Source organism: Chinchilla lanigera, unplaced genomic scaffold (genome assembly GCF_000276665.1).
Source record: "Chinchilla lanigera isolate Chin_1 unplaced genomic scaffold, ChiLan1.0 scaffold00022, whole genome shotgun sequence".
NCBI classification, from domain to species: domain Eukaryota; kingdom Metazoa; phylum Chordata; class Mammalia; order Rodentia; family Chinchillidae; genus Chinchilla; species Chinchilla lanigera.
In genome coordinates, this window is record NW_004955423.1 from 9,531,538 (window position 1) to 9,558,636 (window position 27,099).

General features: G+C 39.7%; 2 protein-coding genes across 6 annotated transcripts in view; both read right to left on the reverse strand.

Moving 5' to 3' along the window:
* Nucleotides 1-27,099, reverse strand: part of Samd13 (sterile alpha motif domain containing 13) — a 42,775-nt gene continuing 15,676 nt past the window's right edge. For all 5 annotated transcript variants that reach the window (XM_013514574.1, XM_005385163.2, XM_005385164.2 and 2 more), the window contains 2 exons: nt 18,585-18,696; nt 1-1,170 (listed from right to left, as the gene is read on the reverse strand). In XM_013514574.1, coding sequence (XP_013370028.1) covers nt 1,027-1,170; nt 18,585-18,692 — 252 coding nt within the window. In that variant the 5' untranslated portion in view covers nt 18,693-18,696 and the 3' untranslated portion in view covers nt 1-1,026. The remainder of the gene's footprint in view (nt 1,171-18,584; nt 18,697-27,099) is intronic.
* Nucleotides 6,661-7,534, reverse strand: LOC102003666 (dnaJ homolog subfamily B member 6-like). The gene has a single exon (XM_013514572.1). The coding sequence runs from the start codon at nt 7,286-7,288 to the stop codon at nt 6,692-6,694; it is 597 nt and encodes a 198-aa protein (XP_013370026.1). The 5' UTR covers nt 7,289-7,534; the 3' UTR covers nt 6,661-6,691.

A 27,099-nucleotide genomic window follows, 5' to 3' on the forward strand; every position in this document is an offset into this window, starting at 1 on the left:
ATAAACTGAAGCAATGCTTTATTGCAACCACAAAGCACCATTTCAACAAGGTATCAACACACAGAAATTGAACAAATGTCTCTTTGAACAGAGATGTAGCAACCCCACTTTTTCAAGTTCTTAAAAACAAGTACTTAAGCCAGAAATCAAACAAAGCTTAGGACAATTAAAAAAATATTACAGCATTAGGAAGGAATATATATATAAAAATATTCTATACCAATAACAGGCTTTTTGATCTATAACTCTTGGCAATTTTTTTTCAGAAACAAATTATTATAAATACAAACCATAAAGTAAAAAAAAAATGCTTTCTTCAGAAACAAAGAACCAATGTAAGCAAATCTATGCAGAAAAACCGTTACCCCTGTGACAGTTAGGTGAGAATGGATAGATATCCCCTGTACGCAACATAGTTTCTCTTTTCAGAGCTACAATTCTGCTCCTCAAGGGACCATGATGTATGTTCACTTTTACCATCACAGTATGTCCCAGTGAAACCTTAATAAGGTCAAGTGGAGTACCTTCTATAAAAAAGGGTGTTGGCAATTCCATCCACATAACACAAACTCTACAGAGCAGAGGAATTCAAGGGAGACAGTGATCCCTTTCTCTTTTCTACCCTTCTCCTAGTTTCCTTATTGTACTCTGAGCCTGTAAGCTGAAGATGTTTGTTTCTTTTTCTTTGTAAAGATGCTTGAGAAAGCAATCTATGAAGGAATGAAGAAAATCCTTATGATCTCAAGCCTTTGTGAAGAGGGGTATGTAGCAGTAGCAAAGATCATTCCAGTTGACAAATTCCACTAGAAAAATCATTGCATGCTTGTCTGGTCCTTGCTCCTCCTAGCTGAATTTAAGTCAGCTGATGGATTGCCTGGTCTATCCAATAGGATATCTTTTCATTTGCTTGAAATTGTTTACATATACATATGTATGTATGTATGTATTGATTTACAAAGTTTCATTGCATGAAACTAAAAAATGTCATCGTGTACTTTTTGAGGTCTAAGACCCAACTTGATGGCATTATGAAGAGTTGTTCTTTAAATGCTTTGTCTGGAGAGGCTTTATATGATATTCATAGATTTTCAGAGCTGGCCCCAATTTTAACTGAAGTCCTGTTAACACATCATTCCTCGTCATCAAGAGCAGGGATTTCCCATCAATTTCCTATAATGGAAGCAGAAGGTAAAGCCCACATGTAAGTCCAAAAATTCAAATATAATGAAGGAAAACGGAAGTTCAAAGGCAACAGTCATACCAGTCGCCGCAAGGCTCAAAATTATATTTGCAGTAGTGCTAAAATGGAAAGACTGAAATCCTCTATTTTTACCTTATTTTACTTGCATGAGGTGTGATTGAAAAATACAATGAATATTTAAACTTAAAAAATGATTACAGTAAAAGACACAGTGTCATTAATCTCCTTCAAATACTCCTCCTTACTTTGAACATACTTATTTCATCATTCTTGTCATTTTCTGAAGCAGTTCTGGAAGTCCTCTGTCATGAGTGTCTTTAGTAGCACTGTTGTAGCTACCTGGTGTCTTGAATCAATTAAAAATGTTTATCTTTCATGGCCATTTTGACTTTGAGGAAGAGCCAGAAGCTACACAGTTCCAGATCTAGTGAATAAGGTGGATGAGGACGCACTGTAATGTTTTTATGATCACGTCATTGTGTTGGACGGCACTAGGGAGTACCATTCACCATATTTTTGATTGTATCTTGTAAGGATACACACAAAAGAGGGTTTCTAGAACTGCTTCAGAAAATGGCAAGAATGATGGGTTAAGTGTGAAGCAAGAAGGAGTATCTTGGGGGAATTAATAGGAATGTGTCTTTTACTGTAATTATTCTAAAAATTTTAACTATTCACTGTATATTTGGAGCATCCTTTTTATTTGGGGATTAAATAAAATCTATAGTTGATCTTGTTTTCAAGATCACAACACAAATGTCATATCTTAACACAAATGTCATATCTTAACACAAATGTCATATCTTAACACAAATGTCATACCTCTACCCAACTTACAGAAGATTTATAGCTGGTGCCCTATGGATCAAAGACGTTGCTTCTAAAAGGAACAAGAACACTTTCCATTTACAAAATATTTCAAAGTTTATGCAGAACTTTTCTTTGTGTTTAATTTTTCAAAAAACTGTATAAATTAGGATGGGCAGAAATCATCATCCTTACTTTACAGGTAAGGCAACAAGGATCAAGCAAGAAGTGAATGTGCCTAATTTAAGATCAAGGAGTCAGGGAAGGATGGCGTGGTATTTGAATTCTCATCTGCTATGGTCAAACCTGATATTTTAAAAGTCCCCTTTGTTCCTTTTTGATACTGAAAAACATATGTCTTGTCTGGACAGTCCAATGAGGTCTAGAATCTTAGGCTTCCAAGCATCTTGTCAATCATAAGATGTATTTGTAAAATGACTTACCTTTTGGGGTAGTCTTCCTACCTTTTAAAAAATAGAGCCATTCTACTTAACCAGAAAATCAACCTCTCCATGCTGAGGGCCCTGACCACATTCACTTTCAAGGGATCTTCAAGACTTTAAATACGGTACAATAAACGGTATGGCCCTGCCAGCCGCAAATGCCTTCACTGTTTGGTTCAGAGTCCATTCCCCATCTCACACCCTCCAGGCACATGATCAGGTACACTTAACTCCAGGAACTGTGGACATGATAAAGCTCTGGGGTAAAATAAAACCGAGCTTCTTGCAAAAGCAACAGGGCCCCAAGTATACAAAGAGGTTTAACAGTTTTGGAAAGGAAGCCCTGAGAATGTTGCTGTTTACGGTAGAGACTTTATGTCTCTACCCATAAGAGTTTGAGCTGATTCCTAGGAGACTTGGGGTCTTCTAAGAGATGGAGCAGCTTTGCTTACCATTTCTGTTCATGATTTTGCCTACACACTCCTGCACCTACCTGAACAACAGACCACGGGACATGAAAATACGTAAAATTGTGACTCCCTCCTACAAAGGTCATTCCTCCCAATTCTTTTCTGTTCCTTTCCAGGGTGCAGGAAAAAACACTTTGAATGCCCGAGTGTGTGGAAGAAATAGCACCAGGTTAGGGCTGAAGAGAAGCCCACTTACCTACTTTCTTCTTCAGGCAACTCCTTCCTCCTCTATCTCCTCCCTTGCTAATGTGGGGACATGGGGTTTCTGACAGGATTCCGTGAGAAATTGCTCTAGTATAAGGTCCCTGAGCTATGAGTGGTAACACTGTGTGTCATTATTCCTTCTGCTACGCTAGGCAGGACTGTAGCACTCACTCCTCTTGTCAACCACCTACTAGCACGAACCACAGCAGAACAAGGAATTCCTTCACGCTGGCCTGTGACTTTTGGAAGCATTTATGTTGTCAGCAACCAAAAGACAAAATATCTCACAGTAATGTGTGAGAGACAACTAGAACAAAACTAGAACACATTTTAAAAAGCAACTGATTGACTTGGGATATTCCTGAGCAGTAAAGCCCTTCCTTCCGCCATCTTTGCTTTGCTGTTGTTGGCTCTTGCTTAATCCTCTTCGTATTTGAAACAGGCATCAGGAAGAGAGGACACTGCTTTTATTTCTACACAGTAAGAAAGCTTCCTTCGCTAACTCAAAGTGAATTTGAAGCAAAAATCTTTGCTGGCAAAAAGTCCTTGTACAACTCAGCATTTCTGTCAAAAGCCAACTATGTCGGGAGAAAGTGCTGAAATTTGGGTTTTATGTAAGATGAAATGAAAAATCATATTTTCTACTCCAATTTGATTTTCCCTTTGTTCAGTAGAGACAGTGAAGTTCACTTCTATGCCAGAGTTGGTGGAAGAAAGCTCCATCTGGGTATCATTATTATAAAAATGTTGAAATAACCACGGTAGCTCAGATGAATGAAAGTGGAAGAGAGCAGAACAGAAATACGAGCTTCAGATCAGGCACACTGCAGTCTGAGCCCTGTCTCCACAGCTCACTGTGGCACCGTGGGTAGGGGAGTTCACCTCCCTGAGCTTCCGCTTCCTCATTTGTCACATGACAATACTGTAAACCTGTGAATGACTTTGGAATTAGAAATAATTGATATAAAGCACCCAGCACGGTGCCTGACATAAAGGAGTCTCTCAGTGATTACTAAGTGGAAATTTATGGGCTTTGAAAGAAGTGAGATGTTTTGTAACCCCAAATCCACCTTCTTTTTTCTTCCTGTGGGCCCTTTTGCAGAGACAGAATCACGTTTCCTTTCAAGTTCCAAAAGTTTGCTAAGAATAAAATGTTCAAAAGTACACAAAACCTTTGTCTTATAAAAACCACACATAGAGAAAAGTTCCTTGATTAAGAAAGCTAAACAGAGTGAGGTGACACATGTTTGTTGTAACCCTAGCTGTGTGAGAGGTTGATGGAGGATTGCAAGTTTGAGTCCAGCCTGGGCAACTTAGTGAGACCCTGTCTCAAAATAAAAATTGAAAAACAAAAAGTTGGGGCTGGTGGAGCATCCCCGGGTTCAATTCTTCAACACCCCACCACAAGAAAGCTGCTAATTTGTCACATGATAAAATGCAATAAAAGATGACAACTGTGAATGAAATCGTTCACAATTCACCATGCAGCATGGTGTGCTGAAATGAGCTTGGGACTGGAAAGTGGAAGTCAGAGATTCTAGTGCAGATTCTATCAGTAGCTTTCCATAAAGAACTACTGCTCCGGGTCCCTGTCTGTTCTTTCATATAGAGGGGTTGACATATGACTGATTTCAGCTATTCAAACATCCCACAAATTTTGCATGTCCTTAAACCATCATTAAATCCAAAGCAAAAATATAATTTCATAACTTGAGAAACAGATAATCATTTGTTAGCTTCAGTGAAACTCGGTATAGTGATTGTGTCTCCATGTGAAAGTAAACTTCAGGTTCCCATCAGGCCATAAAATTCCAAATGTTTGCCTACTTAATAAGTTCCACCAGGCACTCAGGTACTGAAGAAAGGTTTGGAGATGATAGATCTATATTTGCAATGAGGGCGAGACCCTAGGTTTAAAAATAAATGAGTAGGATCCTTGGATGTCATAGCTCAGTAGATAAGAATGTGCAGTAGAGTACAGCACTATTTTACTGCTTATTAGGTGGGGCCTGGAGCATGTTCCTTAATCTCTGTAAGCCTCATTGCCTTATCTAGATGATGGGAAAAAACAGCAACTGTACTTCATTGCCGAAAGCATTTTTGAGATAACACATGTGAAGTAGAATTCCAGACACCTCCTGAGCACTCAATAAATGCTAGCTGTATTAGTCCACTGTTTGTTGCTGGGACCAAATACTGTACATAAACAACTTAAAGGAGGACAGGTTTATTTTGATTTGGCTCACAGTGCTTTCCGTCCACTGTGAGTTGGCACCAGGGCAGAAGCATCATGGCGGAAAGGTATGGTGGGGGAAAGGCGCCCAACTCATGGTGGTCACACGGCAGAGTAGGTTGACAGAGCCAGAGAGGAAGGGGCCAGGGGACCCAGGACCTGATATAGCCCCCAGGTCACGCTCCCCAGGACCCACTCCCTCCAACTAGGTCCCACTTTGTAATGGGTCCATTCAGCTAAGAATTCACTGATAACTGGTTGGTGAGTGAGTGACCTCACAATTCAATTGCCTCTCTAGGAATCTCTTAATCTAGTCAGGTTCACTGTCAAGATTGACTGGCACACTAGCTATTAAAAATATCTACCTATCTATCTTAACACTGCTGGGCACAGCGACACATGCCTGTCATCTCAGAATTGAGAGAAACTGAAGCAGAAGAATTCCAAGTTTGTGTCTCACCTGGGCAGTTTAGTGAGATCCTGTCTCAAAATAAAAAAAAAAAAAATGTAGATAAAGGGCTGAGGATGTAGCTCAGTGGTAGAAAGCCCCTAGATCCAGTATTGCATTGTTGAATTCCTATCATCTTGTTTGTTGAAACTCTCTGTAGTTTATAATTTTTTTGTTTTTATTTTTTAATTCCCTTTAATGGTTTGATTAATCTTGCATTCTTACATCTGGTAATCTGACCAACTTCAATGAAGAGAAAAATAGGTAACATAACAAAAAAAATGCAAAAGACAAAACAATAAAACTTTACCATTATTTCTCTTTCTGTCGCACTTATCTAATTGAAGATAATGAATTAAGTCTGTTTTTCATACGGTCCATGTCAAATGGGTGGGAAAAAAGGTGGTATGGGAAGAGAAAAATTGGAGGAAGAGGCTGGGAGAGAAAAAGAGTAGCCATGAAAAAGGCAACTGGGCAACAACAAAGTAGGCCAGGAAAGAAATACAAGGAAGCCAATAGGATTTGTGAAGGAAGCTGCAACTGATTCAGAAGGCCGGGTCTGTGGTGATTGGTGGTCTCAACAGCGCCAGTGTGCAGAGGAAAGGGAAAGATGGCTCAACTGAGACTCAGAGACTCATTGGTTCAACTTTGCTGCCTGTTAGTTTCTTGTGCTCATATTTGGCCCATAACTCCCCTCCTCAGTGAAAGGAGAGATCTGGACTAAGCAGACTTCTGTCTATTTCAGTTCAACACCCTCTCAGATTCCGATAGTCTTTGATAAACATCAAGACACACCAGTTTCACATGAAAGTCCCTGTTAACACACCACCAACTCCTTACCAAAGACACAAAGGGACCTTATGAAATAGTTTTTCTTTCTCCACTTTAGTCTCCTCCCCTCACATGTTCTAGAACTTTCTTTGTAACAACCCTTTTGCCATTCACCATCTGGGTACAAGTGGTAACCAGCCTGAAACTTCCCATTCCACTGCTTACAAAGGGCACGAATGTCTCTGAAATAGAGGGACTTGGTCTGGAGCCAAGGGATACAAAAGTGGAGAATCCTGTGTCCAATATGGGGGTCACATCAAAGAAGGAGGATTGGGATCTCTTGGGCCTATTCAAGCGGCCAGTGGAAAAATAATCTCCTGAGAAAGGGTCTTCATCTTCAAACACGTTGTCAAAGACATTGCGTGGCCTCTCAAAGAGCAGTTCCTCCTCCGGATGACTTTTGTTCCTGCCACCTCCTCTGTATTCCCTTTGGGTGCAATTCTTTCTGGTCCTGTCATAGTCATTGCGCCTCTTGGCATCAGATAAGACCTCATAGGCCTCTGCTACTTGTTTGAATTTCTCCTCAGCTGCCTGCTTATTCTCTGGATTCTTGTCTGGGTGGACTTGTAGAGCCAACTGGTGATAGGCCTTTTTGATGGCAGTGGAGGAAGCATTCTGAGGTACCCCCAGTACTTTGTAGTAATTCACCATGGTTCGTCAAACAGCCTTTCCCTACCAAGACACACAGTTTATTCTCTGCAGGGTGGCCACATAACATTGGAAAGGAAGATGGTGAGCTATTCAAGTTTATCCTTTCGAATCTTACCACATGGTTTTTGGGATGCAGTTCCTTCAGGGAGGGGGAGGAGAAGTTCCTTCTCAGTGCGTGGATCCTTTACATGCCCACTCACACTGCACAGCTCACTGGGGCGGAGTGACTATGAGCTCAGCATTCCAAGCTAATGATGCTCAACTGTGCCTGCCTTGCTATTGGTGGAAAATTTGGGGTGACTACTGTATATCCTAGGGAGGCTTTTAAAAAGTACACATTAATAAATAAATAAATAAATGTGTGCTGATTGGATTATTAACAGAGAGAAACTATATGCATCGTTTTAAAAGTTTTTACCTCATCATAACCCTGATGGGTCTTGCACTTGATTCAGACACACCACGCACTCTTATTTACATCAGGGCCACTGCCTTCAGTGAGGTCATGAGTGTTTCCTTGTGTTATTTAAGATTTGCTGTTGGCACAAAGTGAATGACAAAGGAGCCGTTCTATGAGAAAATAATCTGTACACATTCCTAATTCTGGTAAAAGACTAAAAACCCATTTAATCAAGTGAAGAAACCGGGTCACAGAAATTAATCCACGTAGATTATAAAAAAAGGATAGATGGAGGAATAGAGTTAGACAGGAAGACTTTCCATGTATTGTCAGATAAGACTTCCTCAGTTCTGGTAACATGAGCATTTCTTGAAGTTTATTTCAAACATGGACTTAGGAACTAAACTAAATAACAGCATCAAAACGGCAAGTGCTTTTAAAAATGAAGAGCTTGAAATCCCCAGCATAGCAGGGCTAATTGTCGCTGTCCTTTTGACAAGGATGCACAACTTCACAACTTCCGGACTAGTGTGCCACTCTGGGTGGGCCGTGGCTGAGCTCCGGAGAACGGAATGTGGAGGGTGGAAGCGCACCTCTTCCAGGCCTGCCTCCTACAACCACCGGAGTGGGCTCCGCTTTCCCTGTCTCCATGTACCAACTGCCCGGATGAACTTGAAAGTTGCCAGCTGAAGGTGACAGCCCCTCCAGATGTCTGGGGCTTTCAATTACAGTGAAACAGTGCGTTCCCACCAGCCACTTTGGATTATTTATATGGGCAAGAAATAAACTACTGTAGCTAAACTACTCTATAAGCTTCATCTACTTGTGATGTCAGTTGGTCTACTGTCATATAGTAATCATTTCTACAATTTCATCTTCACCTTTAGAACCTACTTTTGTGATGTCATCCACCCGAACAATCCTACCTCTGTGACAGTAAAAACCCAATGTCCTGTCCTCTCTCTCCCTCCTCACTTTCAATAAACCCAGTTTTTCATTTTATTCCTCTCTCTCCAGGGTTGAGTCTCCTCCAGACTCTTCTTAGGTATGAACTTCTTGTTTGACTGTGGGAGCTATTCTCCATTTAGGAGAAGTCCAGTTCTCGAGCTTTTCTAATTCCTCTACCCAATACAGCTATAAAAACAAAACAGAACCAAGAAGGTGGAACGGTACACATTTGGAGTTTACCAGTCTCAGCTGAATCAGTACAACCTGTCAACAACTCTTTCATTTATCCTCATCTCATTCTCCCATGCTTCTTGGTAGCCTCGACTATTCTCCTCTAGTTCCTTATTAAACCTCTACACTCACCTCTCCACTCTGAGAAGAGGAGCTTCCTTTTTGTTTAGTTAAAAAAAATGTAGAAGCTGTGGGTAACTCTCTTAATGTCTCTGAAGACAAGTTGTACTAATCAGGGTTCTCCAGAGAAACCAAACCCGTAAGATACTGGTTAGATATAACTAAGGTGTGAGTTGGGAAACCAAGAGAGCTGCTGGTGTAATTAAATCTGGGTGTGAATGCCTGAGAATGGTTCGGGGTATACGGGATGGAGTGGATGGCATAGGTCCTCCTCAGGGTATGAAGGCCTAAGAACCAACCAGGGGCACCAGTGTCTGAAGGCAGGAGAAGCTGCATGCCCTAGGTCAGACAGAGAGTATGGATTTGTCCGTCTTCCACTTTTTCTGTTAGGGCCATCGATAGATTGGATGTGGCCACCCACACTCAGGAAGGCCGCCTTCTTTATTCAGTTACTGATTCTAAGTTAAACTCATCCATAAGCTCCTTCACAGACACACCGAGAAATAGTGTTTTTATCTGTGTCTTGCTCAGTACTAATTCTTTGGTATTCTGTTTTCGATATTTGAATATTTTATTGATGAAATTGAATCATCATGAAAGTAGTGGCTGATGTTACATTTAAAAACATTTCACTACGGTAGAATAGGTGTTACATGAAATGTCATGTTGGCCATTTATAAGTGTACTGTAGCATTAACTGCATTGCAACGTGGCACCGTCATCACCACTCTATTTTTAAATTGTTTCTATCACTTCAGTCAGAAACCCTATACCCATTAATTAATAAATCTTCCCTCCCTTCAGCCCCTGATAACTTCTCATTTACTTTGTGTCTCTCTGAAGTTGCCTTTTTAGCTATTCCATATAAATGGAATTGTACAGTATTTGTCCGTCTTATTTCACTTAGCACGGTGTTTTCAAAGTTCATTCCCATTACAGCAAACATCAGAACTTCATTCTTTTTTCTAACTGACTATTCCATTTTATTTTGCTTACCTATTTGCTTTTCCCAGATACTTAAGTGGCTTCCACCTTTGACAATCGGGAATAACACTGCAAAGGCCACGGCACAAGAGTAAGTGTCTGAGTCCTCTTTTGAACTCCTTTGGGTGGAATTGCTGAATCATATGGTAATTCTATGCTTCACTTTTTGAAGAGTTACCAAGCTGTTTTCCACAGCGGCTGCACCATCTAATATTCCCACCAGCAATGTAGAAAAGTTTCAATTTCTCCATTCTTGCTCCTCCAAACTCTTTTGATCTCATCCCTTTTGATATCCTTAAGGGGTTTGCTTCATTTAACTTTCCCCAATTTCCTATCATTTCAACCTACTCAACTCTTTTGGCTGCTTTCCTGCATGTAAAGAAGCCTGACTGTCTCCTCTCTGAGGAACGAGCCCTCATGCCTGCGTGAGCCTCCAGCTACCCGCTCTCACCCACTTGCTCCTCCTCCCTCTTGTGCTCCACACTCCTCCCCAGCAGCTCCATTATAATCCTATTTGCAACTCACCAGCACTCCCAGAATTCCCTGCACTTGACCTTCTTGAGGTATTCTGACCTTGATTATTTAATTTTTCTTGAACTTGAATGGTTTCTATAAAACCTCTCATTACCAAGTCTCTCCTCATTGCCCTGATTATCTTTTCTCAGTTCCTTTTCAAACTGCCTTTCCTCTCCCAACATTTAAGGCTTTGGTATTCCTCAGGGTGCTGCCCTTGGCCCGTTCCCCTTTCTACACGCCTCTCTTGTTCTCTCTCTTCCTATGGCTGATGGTGATTCTCATACCTGCTTCCAGGCCTCACTCTTCCCCTTAGGTGTCTGCTAGATAGCTTCTCTTAAATGACTTAGAGGCCCTCATATTTAATGTGCGCCAATCTGTTACCCCTTTTAAAACTTACCTCCACACATGTTCCAGTGAATGGCACCATTTTACTACTTTCCAATCTGGAAACCTGGCAGTTATTGGAGCTTCCTCCCTCTCCTACCTGTGAGCAATGGCTTCAAGCCTGGAGCTATGGCAGAGAAAGAGACCTGACGAGTTTTCACCCTCTGTTGGCCACGATTACCTTGTTTTGACTGTTTTCTATATATAGTTGTATGACAATGTTCTGTCAGTGACGGCATATATGATGGTGGCCCAATTAAACTATGTGAGTATATCACGTAGGATGTCTAAGTCACGCAAGTACACTCTGGTGTTCTGACAATGAAATCACTACAGGATGCACTGGCCACAATGTAGCCCCATCATTAAGTGATGCATGACTATACTGTCTACTCTACCTCTGCCTTTCCATCTCCAATGGGACTATCACAACAGCTTTCCTGATTTCGGTCTCTTTGTCCTCCAAGCCACCCTCCAGGTTACCACTAATCTGGGGGTTCACAAACACAGATCTCATCATGGAACTCCCCACTTAATATCCTTCAGTGATTCCCTCATGGCTCTTGGGTGAAGTCTGTCTTCTGTGAGCCCAACCAAACTCTCTGTTAACTGGAGCCTTGCCCATTTTCCGTCTTATCCTTGACATTCTCTGCTTCACATCTCCTACTACAAGTTAATCGGAGTTCTCAGCATAAGCCATGTTGTTTTAGGTGTCCATGTCATTATATCTGGTCTTCACTCTGCCCAGAATCTCTATGCTCCTCAGATGCTTCTCGTATCTGTAATAGTGTCAGCTGGCTTTATTAAAATAAGATAATGCCAATCACATTAATAAACATTATTTTACTTTAATAGTTTTATACCTATTTTAATGAGTATTAGAAAAAGCCATAGCAACTACAGAAATAACTGAATATGTAAATAAGCACCCCTCACTTGGCTATTTTATTTTCTATTATACCTGTTCTAATCTCAAACAAATGATCTAACTAACCATTTGGGGCCTTTAATGTAACTGTTAATCCTGATATGCCAACTTCATTGGATTAAGAAATGCTTAAAAGAGATATGTAAAGCAGGCTCCTGGGTGTGTCTGGGTGGGTCCTAGAGGGGTGGCTTTGGGCATTATTTATGATCCCTTGCTCTTTCCTTTCTAGCAGTGTTCCCTGCTGTGCTTTCTGCTCCCATGAGCTAAGCCACTCTGCTCTGCCATGCTCTTTCACCATGATGTTCCTGCCTGGAGCCATCTGACTATGGAATGAATCCCTTCAACCATGAGCTAAATTAAAGTTTTCCTCCTTTAAATTGTATTGGTTATTGTGTGCAGCAACTGGGAGTCTAACTAATACATTTATTTTATATAAATCTATTATATTTCAGTAAAAGTTCAAAGGGTTCTTTCCTCATCAGTTTGTTTTCAATTGTCTTGGCTACTTTCCACCTGTTAGCCTGTGATGGTTAACTGTGTCAACTGGAGTAAGAAACACCCAACTAAATTAGACCAGCATAGTTCTGAGTGTGGCTCAGGGGATTTGCTGCAGACAGAAACCTGAGACATATAAAGGGAAAACGAAGAAGAAAAGCTCACTTGTGTTTCTTCAGAGGAGATCCAGTCTTTGCCTTCACCTTGAATATTGTCTCCTGGATTCCAGTGCAACCGCTTCAGCCTCCAGCACACTCTTCAGGCCTCCAGTACAGACTCTTTAGCCTCATGATACGGACTTGCACATGACACTACCCTGAGCTCCAGGCCTTCGACTGCACCCTTTGGTTCCCCAGTGCACAGCCTTTTGCACTCTTCCACACCTGACTCTGTGGGTGGCCACTGTAAGCCAGTCTTGCAAACTCTTTCTATTTGTATGTCTTGCATTAAATCTATTTCTCTAGTAAGCACTGACTGATACATAACCTTACCCATTTGCCTGTTATTTTAATATTGTTTCTAAATATTTATGGACTGAAAAGGCATATCAGCAGAGTCTCAGTTGCCACATTCCCTATTTATTATGCCACAAAATATTTTAAGCATTTCAGTAGCCTTCAATTATTAAGACATATTAAGCATCAGAGCTCTTCAAATATTCTCAATACTGGAATTATTTTTTTTTTTTTTTTGGTTTTTCTCCGATACCGGGAACCGAACTCACGACCTTGCGCTTGCCAGGCAGGCGCTTTGCCGGTGAGCTAAATCCCCAGCCCCAATACTGGAAGTATTAAATGCTAATAAAGTAATTAATTTCCAGTGTGTGAAGTTGTAATTGGCCTAGGTCAGAGCTGGCTTACCATGAAGCTAATGAAGCTCAAGTTTCTGTTTAACACTTTGTATTCACACTTTTGTAATTTATTTTTAAAGGTGTGATCTTAGAATTGCATAAACTTGTGACCACACAAAACCTGGATGTTTCCCTGGTCTACTTAGAAATATCCATCTAGGCTCACCATGGTTGAATTCAACCTAGGCATCATTTAGGACTATGCTCAGTGTTGCTCTCATTGGCTTTCCCCATAACTAGTTCATTTTGAGGTAGGTGTTACGACTTGGCAATTTGAAACAATAAGAAATCTTATTTATCTTCATTAAGTCAGGGACTCCAGAAATTGACTCAAAGTTAGCAATAAGTTAGTTGAACAGAAACTCCAATCTTCATGTTTCGAATGAATGACTTAACCATTTGGGTATTTCACAGTAAAATACTGTTCATATTAATGTGGCTTGAAGTAAAGAAGCAACAGAGTAAAATTAATTTGTCACCTTGGGATGCATCTTATTTTGCCATGATGCTTAGAAAGAAACGGCTTCGGAGATATATATTGTTCTAGAAATAAAAACACCGATGTCACTTACTTGTAGGTTAAAGACATCAGAATAATCTGAGCTATATGACAGTGATTGAATGGCAGTTCTCTATCTTATGTCTTCTTTGTATATATTCTGACTATATGAGTCAGATAGATAAAGGCATAGAAATGAAGTGACTATACTACAGCAGGGAGAGTTGTCTTTGTGACTCGCAGTTAGGATCTAATTTGAGGGGTCTAATTTATAATGGAATGCCACAATTTCTTAACAGGCATGTAGCAGCATTACTAATACAGATGGCAATAGAGATTTACTTTGTCAAATTTAGCCTTCAGAATTTGGCAAAGTACATCTTATCATAAATGTTCTCTCTGGGGAAGAAGGAGATGGCTTTGAGTAAGTCAAAATGGTCTTTCTTAAAAACCAAAACTCTTAGGAAAGTAAAATTGCTGAGCTAACTTTGATTCTTGAAAACCAGACATCCCATATCTATAAACCAGTGCCAATTTCCTACCACCTATTCAAAAAAAATTCTTCTGTGGTTCAAGTGGTTTTTATACTGGGCACTGTAAGTATACTTCATGAAGACCAGTTCCATGATAACATCTTTGACTCTTTTTTTTGCGGGGGGGGGGGGGTCCAGTACCGGGAACTGAACTCACAACCTTGCGCTTGCCAGGCAGGCGCTGTGCCTCTGAGTTAAATCCCCAGACCCTTTATCTTTGACTCTTAATATCAGAGCTTGAACAATATTTATTTATTGAACTCAATATTTACTTTATAGAAATATGAGTTGTAGAGAGGCAAATTCCCCAGGATCATCCAGTGATCATGAGGAAATTAGGAGAAAATAAGCCGGCAGTCATGACACCAACTCTTGTCCTTCACTAAGGCCTCAATGATCCATGTGCTAGAAGAGACTTGAGAAAATAGCCATTGCACCATAGTGTCAGTGGAAAACAGATGGTGCTGATGATGCTGTAATCACTGCCTTCTCTGGGAGGGTTTTCCACTGCTTCCTGCTCTCCCAGTCAAGGGAACACTTTAGAGCACTGTTAGCAAGTCCAGCAGGCTTGAGTCCCTACCAGGTAAACAGATGCAGTCCTGATGACATAGGGGGAATACCCAACTCCCAAGGGGGAGTACCATTACTGGTTATAAAAGGGGTCTGGCCAGAACAGTGATACAGCCTAAAACACTCACATTATTGACACTGAGTCGTAGGTGGTTGGGTGGCCAAGAGCTTAGACTTTCCCTCTTGCTAGTTCTTTTTGGTTTATAACTATGGCTCATGAATGAGGCTCAAACCAGGCTTTCCAGAAAACTCGATGGAGATAATTACATCAGGGAAAAAGTTAATAGATGCAATCATTACATGGTAGCAGGATGTCACACAGGGAAAAGGAGGTGAGGCAAAGATCACCAGCTTAATCCAGCAGTCTCCTCATATCCCAGGAACTGGGGACACCATTTCTATCTTTCAGAAGAATCTCACTCCATGGCCTATCATATTAGCTTTGAAATAGTCATACTGCTAGAAGAGTTTATCCAGCTTTATCTGCATGTGGCTGCTACAGAATACCCAGCAATGTACCATGAAACCACATCATGTCAGAATACTTGGTGGACATGTTTGGCATCAATGTCAGTATCTTAGCATGGGCAGTTTTAACAAGATAGTACAACTTGGGTGGCACAAACAATACAAATTCATTTTCTGAAGTTCTGGAGGCTGGAAGCCTAAGATCAGGATAGCAGCATAGTTGTTGTCTTGGTGATGACTCTCTTCCTGGCTTACAGATGGCCAGTTATCTTTCTGTTTATCCCTACATAGTGGCAGAATTGGGGGGTATGTAGCTCTCTGGCTCTTCTAAGAAGGGCACTAGTCCTATTATGGAGCTCCAGCCTCATGACCTCATCTAAACCTAATTACCTCCTCAAAGCTTTGCCTCTTAATACCATCACACTGCCAATGAGGTTTTCAAATTAGGAGTCCGGGTGGACACAATCATTTGGTTTGTAACAGCCATGAAACAATAAGCTCCTCACATCATTGGCAACTGTGCTGCCCTTTCCGAATCTGCTCTTTGCAGAGGTGGTTTTATGGACTTTTTTTGGTCCCTATCCTAATTCTGTCAAATGGCAAGGAAAAGTTTCCCTCAGAAGACTGTAGGATGTGGCTGGCCATTCTTATGGATCTCCATGGCTATGACCTAGAAATGCACCCAGAAGGGTCATGCATTTAGGCTGGAGATGGTCTGCAGTCTTCCTGCCAGGATATATTTGGTGACTGAACGTTATCTGACATCTCCTTGAGGTCACTGCTTGGAAGACCCTGGAAGTGAGACTGACTGATGGAAGAAGCGGGTTAATGTACGAGCAGGCAGCGTACAAGGACAATTTGTAGTCTTCATGAAAATCACAGCAATGACTTGTCTGACTAACCTGAACCTGACCAGTGACTCCCACCTTGCCCTCTATTTCCTTTGATGAGAAGAGGAAAAGCAACAGTCATTTCAGAAGTTTCAGACCTGGATAATTTCCAGAGAATAATCACGACGGACTTTTCACCCACCCAGCTACCCTTCTATAAGAATGATGGAACTTGAATGTTTGGACAAGGATTGCAAAACATCAGTGTTCTGAGAATTCATTTCTCAGGCTCCTGGGTTGGAAGACTCACCGCTGTAGCAAGATGTTTGTTTCCCCTTTGAAGGATTTTTGAATGAAATGTTCCTCTTTTCATCTCAGTGTGTCTAGTGCCCAGAATGATGTCATCTGTGGGAGAAAAGTCCTGCTTCTGGGCCAAGCTCAGAGCTGGCCAGTCCTGTCTCTGAGGTCATGCACAGAATCTGGAAGTCCCAGAGAGCATGCTGTCCCCCAGTCTGGGACATCTGCCTCAGGGGAATCTGAGCAAAGCTTTTGGACCTCTGGGAATCTGGCCAAGAGACCTATTAGCTAAGTCTTTTTTTTTTTTTTTTTGGCTAACCTTTTACAATATTATTTAAATTTAATTTTAAGAGAGACTTACTCAGCTGCAGTGACACAAGTAGGCATTATACCATTAAAAATCAAAGGAAAATATGTTCCAGCTGATACCTTCCACTTTCCGACTTGAGCTGTTATTTTCCACTACAATTTTATTATTGAATTTTTCAGACATGAAAAATAGTTGTCATAGTTTTATAGTGAGCATATATATTCCTACCACCTAGATTGTACAATAAATATTTACTGTCCTTACTTAGCTATCCATACAGTGATACCTCCATTTAATTATTTAATTTATATTTTGGATGCACGTATTAGTACACCTGCTCTCAAATACATCAGATTGGCATACCATTCTCTAATTTTTTTATACTTACTTTCCCTTTGAAGTAAAACCTGTCGACTATGTAATGTGCAAGTATGAATCATTGTGTAGACTGCAGTAGATGTAATGACCAATGCAGTGACCTGTTTTACAAGCCTTCATTAAGATACACAATGTCAACATTCCAGAAAGTACCCTCACATCTCTTCCCAATCATTCCTCACTCACACCTATCCAGAGGCAGCCATCAATTATTTTCTTTGAAAAATTTAATGTAATGGGCCCATTCAGCATTATTTCTGTTGAATACACTTCTATCACTCAGTGTAGTGCTCTGAGACTCATTCAAATTGTTGCATACGTCAGGAATTCATTCCTCTTTATTCCTGGATACTATCCCATTGTTATGAACATATCATACTTTGTACATTCATTTCCTATTAATGTACATCTAGGCTTCCAATTTTTGACTATGATAAAAAAAAGCTGTGAGGAACAATTTTGTACAAATCTCTTTGCAGGCATATGTTTTCATTTCCCTTGGGTAAATACCCAGGAGCAATATTGCTGGATCATGGGGTAGATGTGTGAGTGTTTACTTTATACTCCTACCAACAATGTAGGAGAGTTCTGGTTGCTACACATCCTTGTGAACATTTGGCAATATCAGCTTTTCCAATTTTAGTCCTTCTAGTGGGTGTAAAGTGATTTCAATTTCTATTTTGGCAAATTTTCCAAAATAGCAAAAAATACACATATATAAGGTTCAGGATTAGAGGACCTGGTGGCTGACAAGATCAAAATATGCAGTATTAGAAAAGTTAGCATATCAAAACTCAGGCCATATAGCCAATAGCTTGAGAAATAACTAATGCTGAAGGGACATGGAAGAAGCCAGATACATTCTTCAATTTGAAGATATAATGGTAGAAAAGTGAAGTTACAACCTAGAAAACTACAGTATCTATTGATAGAAAACCAGGAACTCTGTGTTTTCCTAAATAGTTGACCTGGGTGGACCACAATGTCTCCTCCAATTTTCCTCCTCATGGTCAAAGCCCCTAGACGACTATCTTGGTAGATCTCGGCTCATCCAGCAAAATGGAGTGTTCTATCACCCGGACAAGTGGGAGAAATTCCTGTTCCTCTCTCCCTCTTGCCAGCAACAACCCTGGGTCTCAGAGAAAGGAAATCACATTTTTGAGCATCAACACTGTGCCCCGAACTGTCAGGCAATTTTTATATCTTGTCCTTTAGTTCTTACAATTTCTTAAAAAGTTAGTTGTTGATAGTCTCTCACTAGATGTTAAACCAAGCCCCAGAAAGCTATAGTTACTTGCATGGGATCACACACTAACAAAAAACCACAGTATTATTCTAAACCCTACTCTCTACTTTGCTAAGTACATTCCTGAAATAGTTGAATGGGCTAGGGCCCATAGTAGAGGGAAGGAATTATTCATCCGTCATTTGCATCCTCCTTTGCCTTCAGTTTCTTAAACCCTTACTGCTCTTTGGTCCTCTTCCTCTTCACCCCACTCTGCTCACTGTGACCAGGGAGGTAATTATGTTTGTCATGTTTTCCAGACTGAGGTACCTGCTCCTGAAAAGCACGAGCTTGCTCCTCAAATCCTGCTGTTCGGAAATAATTGACTACATCCATCACGGCCCAGTCTGCAGGATCAGGTGGTCTCCCATTTTCCATGGAACTGCAAAACACAAACCCGGACAGTTGTTATAGTATATAGCACGTGTGAAGATGTGGCCAGGCTCACTACTTTGTATCTCATTGCTAGTCTCGCCAGCTCCCTGGGACCCTGGCCCTCTCTTCCTTGAGAGGCACAAAACAAGCCTACTACTGGCAGGACCATGATCACTCTTTTATTTCTTGGTTTCATATTACTCTTACTGTGTTAGTCATTGTTTTCCTAATAAACAATTTGACTTTTTATATAATACTTTTTTTGTGGTGCTGGAGATTGAACCTAAGGCCTCGTATATACTAGGCAAGTGCTCTATCACTAAGCTACATCCCCATCCCCTGACTTTTTATATAAATTATTTATTCATATTCTATTTTTTAAACCAGATACACTGAGAGGTGTCTAATGATTTTTGATGCCCCATAGCTTGCTATGCCTACTGCATTTTGCAGTATGAACATTCACTTTACAGTATGACTCTAACATACCAATCCTCACTTCTTGCCACCTTTGCCATCCAGACTCCATGCATCCAAGGATAAAGCTCTTCCCCAGTAGGCTATGCCCTTTTACAGATCTGGACCTTTGCACATTCTGTCCCAGCCACGTAGAATGACTCCTCACTTAACTTTCCACAGTGAAACCCTATTCTTCTTACCAGCTCAAAGTCCACTTCTTCTTGGAGGCATTTTCTGGCACCAACAGGGAAGTGTTTTATTTATAACTGCCTCTGAGTTCTAGCTCTCCATTTAAACTCTCATTGTAGCATTCCTCACACTGGATTATACTTTGGATAATCTCTCCCGCTAAGGTGAGATGTGTCAGCTAGAGATAGAGAGACACCTTGGAGCCTAGACTACTTTTCATTTTTTATTCCCAGTGTCAGGCATGTACTTAGGACTCCAATCAATATTGTTCAGATGAATAAACAGTTGACAGTCAAACATTTGTCTGAGAAGTTTCATGTATAATCCTTGCCATTGGATTTAGAGAGGAGGGATAGACTGAAATGAAGAAATAACAGTGAAGACTAGTAGTTGCTGTGACTCTACTTCACTTTGCATTTCAGGAGTACTGCCTGGATATCTCTACACCTCATTCAAGGTGATTCTCTCAGAGTGGTCATCTGATCCTGGTTAAAATCCATCAAAGGCATCCTATTACTCTTAGGACAAATTCCAAACAGCTTAAGCTGTCTTTCAAGACAAAGACCTTCCACCTCTCCATCTAGGAACACATTGGAGAGCAAAGCAGACACAGTCCTCATCCTTATGGTCCTTACAGTCCTACAGGACACTAACCAATAATCCATACAAGTGTACAGCTGCAAGTTGTGTGAAATGCTGGGAATGACAGCTCTGCTGCACCATGACAGTTTAATGTCTAGGGGATACTTTCTTGTGGAAGTTTCCTTTGAGGTCAGGACTACAAGGCGTTCAGAAGTGAACTGTATGAGGAAGTCAGGTGATGATTATTCTAGGCTCCGGAGAAGTACATATAGCCAAGGCAGCCATGCCAGTCTTGGAGGCCACACTGACTTTTTTGGACTTTATTAAGAGAAATGAGAAGTTGTCGACTAATTTTATGTCAACAGGGTGAACTGAAAAGATTAATATTTTGAAAAAAAGATAAGGTATTGGAGAGGAGTCAGAGGGGATGAAAAAGTATGAGTGAGAAGTTTACTAAAGCACTTAAGCAGGAGATTATGGTGACCCAAACTAGAATGGTGGCTAAAGAGAAGGAAAGAAGAATGTCGATTTAAAGATATGCAACAAATGAAGTCAACATAACTCAGTGGTAGACTAGACATAGAGAATAAAGGGGATGGAGGTGCCATGAAACTAAATGGATGGTAAGACCTGCATTGAGATTATTTAGTTGACACCCTGAACTACAACTCTCCCACCTAAGGCGAGATAGAGTGTGGAACTCAAGGTAGAGGAGTGAACTAGAGGTGCACATCTGCGAGACAGAGGCATCTAGGTGGTAACCAAACCTTTGAGGGAGAAGAAGGAAAAAACATGGGCCTAGAATTAAACTCGATGAGATTCAAGATGTAGTAAAAGGTGAAAATATTCATTTCACGTTTAGTTGAAATGAAATTGCCCAGCCCTTGGGGAATTACTAAAGGTCTTCCAACGTCTAACAGTCTAGCGGTTGTATTCCCAGAATAATGTTTTGTTCACAGTAGTAAGCCGAAACCGTTGATTAAAATAAAACAAAAACTTCTGTTCCTGTTAAAGGAAAATGAGTCACTGATCAATGGTTTACTTGATTACTCATTTCTCAAAAGCACTTAATTTAAAAATGGATCCAATGCTTGCTAGTTAAAAGATCTCCTGTTTTGAATTTAGAGACTTAATCCCTAAACAATAGATGCCCAAGTCTGCATGTACCAATGCACGTGTGCATACACATCTTACCATTTAACAGGCAACAGTCAATGGAAGAAGATTCCTACTTTTCACTCTAACATTGCCAAGCATTAATTGTGTATGTTTAAGCCAATACTAAATGTTTTTTAATGATCATGTGCTGGGATTTGTCATTATTATGTTAACATAAGCAATCATAAGCTGACACTGAGGACCTCCTCAAGGTACCATTTTCCTTCTCCTTCATACTTAAAGTGCACTTCAGGAATGTTTGGGAATCCATTCTTCTAACAAATCTTTTAGGTTTTCTAACAGCTCACTTCTACCAATGAGTAGAGTCCCAATGGATACACTCTGAAGTGCTTGGAAATACATGAATTCTGAATTCATTCTCCCTTTGGTCGACTTTAGTTAGCCACTTTGTCTCATAAGGAATAGTTATTCGATTGCAATAAGGAAGTACACGACATTGTGATTTTAGGGTGTGACGGTTTTCTGATTCTTATTGTGTTGGGATGCAGTCATACCACCCCATAATTCTGAAATAATCTTGAGAACTAGCAATGGCATAGAGAATAAAGATAATAAAGCTACTGGCAGTGTACCATAAAAAATACGAGCAATATGGAGCTGGGCACTCTCTCACATGTAAGTTGAGGGAACCCACCCAGCAGAAAGAAGGGGTTAAAAACCAGTTAATATATTTAATGATTGACTACCTAAAATCAAAATACTGAGAAGAAGTTGCATGAGACTACTCCTATAGTATAAGGAAAAACCTGACTGCTTTCAGCCCTGTAGATTACCAGAACTTAAGGTCTGAGTGGTGCACAGTGGTTCCACAGTAAGGACCTGACGCATCAAATGGACTAATAACCAGAAAGCACTTATAGTTTACAAGTCCATACTACCGTTTTCACAGACCCACTGACTGGTATTCATGGCCAAACTGAGACACTGAATTTTATTTCCTTATAAGTGGACCATTCTCTCCATATTTTTCTCATAATTTGTGCATATCAGAGTCCAGAAGGAATTTAAATGGCAGATGGTGGTTCCATTGTGGCTGTTAATTTTGCACGCATGAAATGAGATGACAAGATATCATTGTCACACTGGGCATTTATTTTTTCAGTTTCATCGTGGCAAAATGTTCTTAGAAAGCAATATTAAAATGATAAATTGATGAACATTTTCCAGGCATTGAAATCTTTGAAAAATTATGTATGCATATATTGCCTTAGTACAAAAAATTAGCAGGAAATGAAATACAGAATTTGTCTTCATTCCTTCTCTTAATCAAATCAATCTTTCCACTTAACCCAGTCATCTTTTAGCCCTCGTGCATATGGTTAGATACATCATGTATTGATAAAAATTTTATCTTGTGTGAATAATTCACACTAGGAAACAATTAATCCCTTAATTAAACAATCACTTCACTTTTAAAAAGCACTAGAGAGACAATCATGGGGAAAGAAATGCCATAAATAACCAATTTGACAGCTATACGCAGGTTAATTGGGGCCTTTTTCATGTAGGCACATCATCATTTTAAGATCTGGCAGCAAAAAGTCTCCATTTCCCTTAACACGAATGCAAATGGGAAATAGTTGTAAATCTCTCTGAATCTATCACGCATACATTTCATGGTGTTTATGACATAGATTCTGAGGGGCAGGAAGACCAAAAGGGTATTCTGGATTAAATACAATCCATGTGTGCTTCAGAACTCCAATTACATTCATTTGCTGCATTTCTAGTTCAAAGTTTGAAGCAAAAGATACTTTAGAGACTGGTTAACATATTATGGTAGTATTTTGTCATGTTACCTTTTCTCTGAAAACGAATTGTGAATATTATTTATGTTCAGAAATGCACTCTTTGTACTGTCTTAATCTTTACAACTTATTTTAAAATTCAATTACTCAATTTTTTGCCTATGTTTTAACACAGCCTTTAGCTAAAAACAATTTAATTTTGATTCTAATAAATTTTTATTGATCTCTCTGCCTATGAAGGGACTACAAATGAAGTAACTAAGTGAATTTTAGTTTTATCATCATTCTTCTCTCCCTCTCCCTTTGTACTAAGAAGCAGAGGTCTGGCTAAAAGGCAGGCCCAAAAAGAGAAAGGGTGATTCAAAAGTTCTTGACAGAGCATTTTTCATTTAAAAATATTCAGATAAATAACAGTTGGTTGCATTTAGCCGCAGCATACTCAAGCGGTGAAAGCATTAGAAAAGGAAATCTCATCAAGCCTTCTGTATATTTCAAATTCTTTAGCTTAGCACTCAGAGACTTAATTCAAACATCACTTTCTGGTTTGTACTGAAACCCAGCTGGGCATTATTCTAGACCTGTCCATATCCATAGCTTTTCTTATGTCACTTAAACTCTCTCTGTTTGATTTCCTGGTATTGGAGCCCTATTTTTAAAAGGTACCAGTTAAATATTCTCTTCAAATACCTGCAGTCAAGTTTTTATTCCAGTCACAGATTAGTAAATTGTAACCTGCCTATTGTGAGTCAGGCATTAATAAGAAAATTCATAGTCTAATGAAGTGGGTAATCTCAAGTCAGCTGTGAGATGAAGAGTCGTGTTTGTTCACTCTTTAATTCCAAAAAGTCACATAAGGAACAAGATGAATAGGTGGAGGAAGGGTGAAAAGTCAACACAGCAGTGTGATTCAGGCTGTGCTAGGTGTACGGATAAGCAGCTTTAGAGCCGGGGATCAGCAGCAACCCCAGGAGCAGGGGCTGGGAAGAACAGTGCGGATCTTACTGTATCCTTTTTTCCTCCTGTGATAGGTATTGCTCCTCGAGCGATGGCTTTCCTTTCAAATCACACAGCTCTCTAACATAGAATACTGTACCCCATTGTTCTGAAAACAAAGGATTCTAGAAACAACTTCTTTTCTTACCTGCTCTTTTACAATCCTCTGAACTAGCATATATAAGGATACTCTTTCCAAGGGGACTTGACAAATTGCTGGGGTTTTCTATTTACTATCATATACAATTCATGACAAACACAAATATGTGAATCATTCATATTCTAATTATTAATATTGATAGCAGCCTATAGATTGGCTGAGGAACTTTCTTTTCCTGTCCTAATCATACTACAATGACCACTATTCCAAAAGATTTAGGTGTAGCTCCGTTGCTGAGACAAACTTGGTTTTCCACTTTCAGGTATTTTGGTAGCAAGACAGAGATTATGTAACAAACACAAAGATAAAGAGATATATAACGAACATCTTGACTCTGCTGGCCTTGACTGAAACGCCTTTTGTTTCCACACTTAAAATATGATGCCTTAATATGTGCAGTTTTATATGTTTTTTTTACTCTTTTGAAACACATTCCCTGAGGCTGTTATTTGTAATGGACAAAATGGTGCAAATCAAAGACAATAAACAGGCTCAATCCTTTGCTCAAGTTATCATTTAACTGAAAGGAATAATCAAAGAGGTATTTAGTATTAGGCTACATATCAAAATAAGCAGACAGCTATGAAGCATGAAGAAAGAATTTTAGCTTCTCTAAGAAAAATAAAACTGTAGGGGCTGGGGATTTAGCTCAGCGGCAAAAGCGCCTGCCTGGCAAGCGCAAGGTTGTGAGTTCGGTTCCCGGTACCGGAGAAAAACCAAAAAAAAAAACAAAAAACTGTACTAGTTACAGATATAATATTAGCTCCCATTTATTGTTTATTTAAGAAATCAGTCAACACAGAAACAGGTGGCTTGCTCAGCACTACAGACCAACACATGCCTGTAATCCCAGCACTTGGGAGGTTGATGCAGGAGGATTGCTGACAGTTCAAGGCCAGCCTAAATGACATAGTGAGTTCTTGTCTTAGGAAAACAAAACAAAACACTACAGACCAAATGACCTAACAGTTGTGTACAGAACATTTATCCCAACAACAGAATTCACATTCTTCTTGCAAGTACACATGCAACATTTTCTAGAACAAATCACATGTTACATCACAGAACAAGTCTTAACAAATTTAATAAGACTGAAATCATGCCAACCACATTTTTCAATCGCAAAGGAAAGAAGCTGGAAATCAATAACAGAAGGAAATCTGGAAAAATCAATATGTGGGAATTAAACAACATATTTTGGAGCAACTAATGAATCAAAAAGAAATAAAAACGTGGATTAGAAAATATCTTGAAAATGAAAACATAGTATACCAAAATATAGGGCTTGCTATAAAAGCAGCACTAGTAGGGAAATTTATAGTCATAAATGTCTATATTAAGAAAGAAGAAATATCTCAAATAAATAACCTAACCGCACATCAAAGAACTAGGAAAAAGAACACTAAATCCAAAGCAAGCAGGAGAAAGGAAATAATAAAGAGTGTAGAAGAAATAAGCAAAAGACAATAGAAAATTCAATAGAAAAAATGTCAGTGAAACTAAGAACTGGATTTTGAAAAAACAAGTAAAATTGACAGATCTTTAGCAAGACTAAGAAACAAAGAAAGAAGATTCAGTTTAAGCCAGAAAGGAAAAAAGCATTACAACGATGCCATAAAAATAAAAAGCATCATAAGAGACTACTATAAAAATGATAGGTCAATAAACTGGACGACCTAGAAGAAATGGAGAAATTACTAGAAACATACAATGTACCAAGACTGCATCATAAAGAAACAAAAATATGAGCAGACGTAAAACTAGTAAGGAGATTAAGTCAGTAATCAAAACCCTCTCATTGAAGAAAAACCTGGGATAAGATGGCTTCATTGAAGAATTTTATCGAACACTTAAGGAAGAATGAGTGCCAGTCCTTCTCAAACTCTTCCAAAATATTGAAGAGAAGGTATTATGGTTTGTATCAAGATTGTCATCCAAAGGCTTTTATATAGTCATAGGCAGGGGATTTGGAAGATGATTGAATCATGGCGGTGATACAGCTGACTTGCTCTTAGGAGCTGGGGTCCGGTCAGAAGAGGGGGCATAACCTGGAAGGGCATCTCTGCCTCCCCACCTCCTTCCTTCTCTCTGCTTCCTGGAAGCCATGATATGAGCGCCATTCCTCTGCTATGTCCCTTTGCTGTGCTGATACTGTCCTGAAGCTGGCTGACCTTGGACTGTAATGATGAATCAAAATAAACCTCTTTTCCTTTAATTTGCAGGTGTTAGGTATTGGGTCTCAGTGATGAGAAAAGCGATTAAGATTGAAGGGAATACTTCTGACCTCATGAGGTCAGCAGTACTGTGATACCAAAGCTTAAAAAAGATACCATGAGAAAAGAACACTAAGAACATTCATGATAAGCAGAGGAGGAAAAATCCAAAACAAAAAATCAGCAAACCAAATTTAATAGTGCATTGAAAGAGTAATATACCACCCCAAGTGGAGTTTATTCCTGGAAAACAAGAACAGCTCAACATATAAAAATCAAATATTATATACGCCACATAACACAATGAAGGATAAACACCAATGATACTTTTATTTGATCAGAAAATGTGATGAAATTGAACAGCCTTTTAGATGAAAGCAATCATTATACCAAAGAGACACAAAGTAAACACTCCCACATTTACTGAAGCATGCTTGAATAAAGATGTGGAATCAATCTACATCCCCATCAGTAGATGAATGAAGAAACAGTGGCATAAACACAGAGAATATTATTCAGCCATAAAGAGAATGGAATCCTGTCCTTTGCAACAGCATAAGGAGATTGTTATGTTAAGTGAAATAACCAGACACAGAAAGACACATACTTCATGTTCTCATGCATCTGTGGAAACAGAAAAGTCTATCTAATACAAAACAATGACAGTGTTAGCAAGGCTGGGGATAAATTGGAAACCCTGCATACTGCTGGTGGGGATGGAATATAGTACAGTCACGAAGCAAAACCAGTGTGTTGACTCTTCAAAAACTTAAATTTAGATCTACTATATGATACAGCAATACCACTGCCGGATGTTTATCCAAAGGTATTAAAATCAGGATCTCAAAGAGATATTAGCACTTCCATGTTTTCTGCAGCATTAGTCA

Excerpts from the sequence above, each read along its gene's own strand:
- LOC102003666 (XM_013514572.1), bottom strand. The coding sequence starts at position 7,288 with ATGGTGAATTACTACAAAGTACTGGGGGTACCTCAGAATGCTTCCTCC.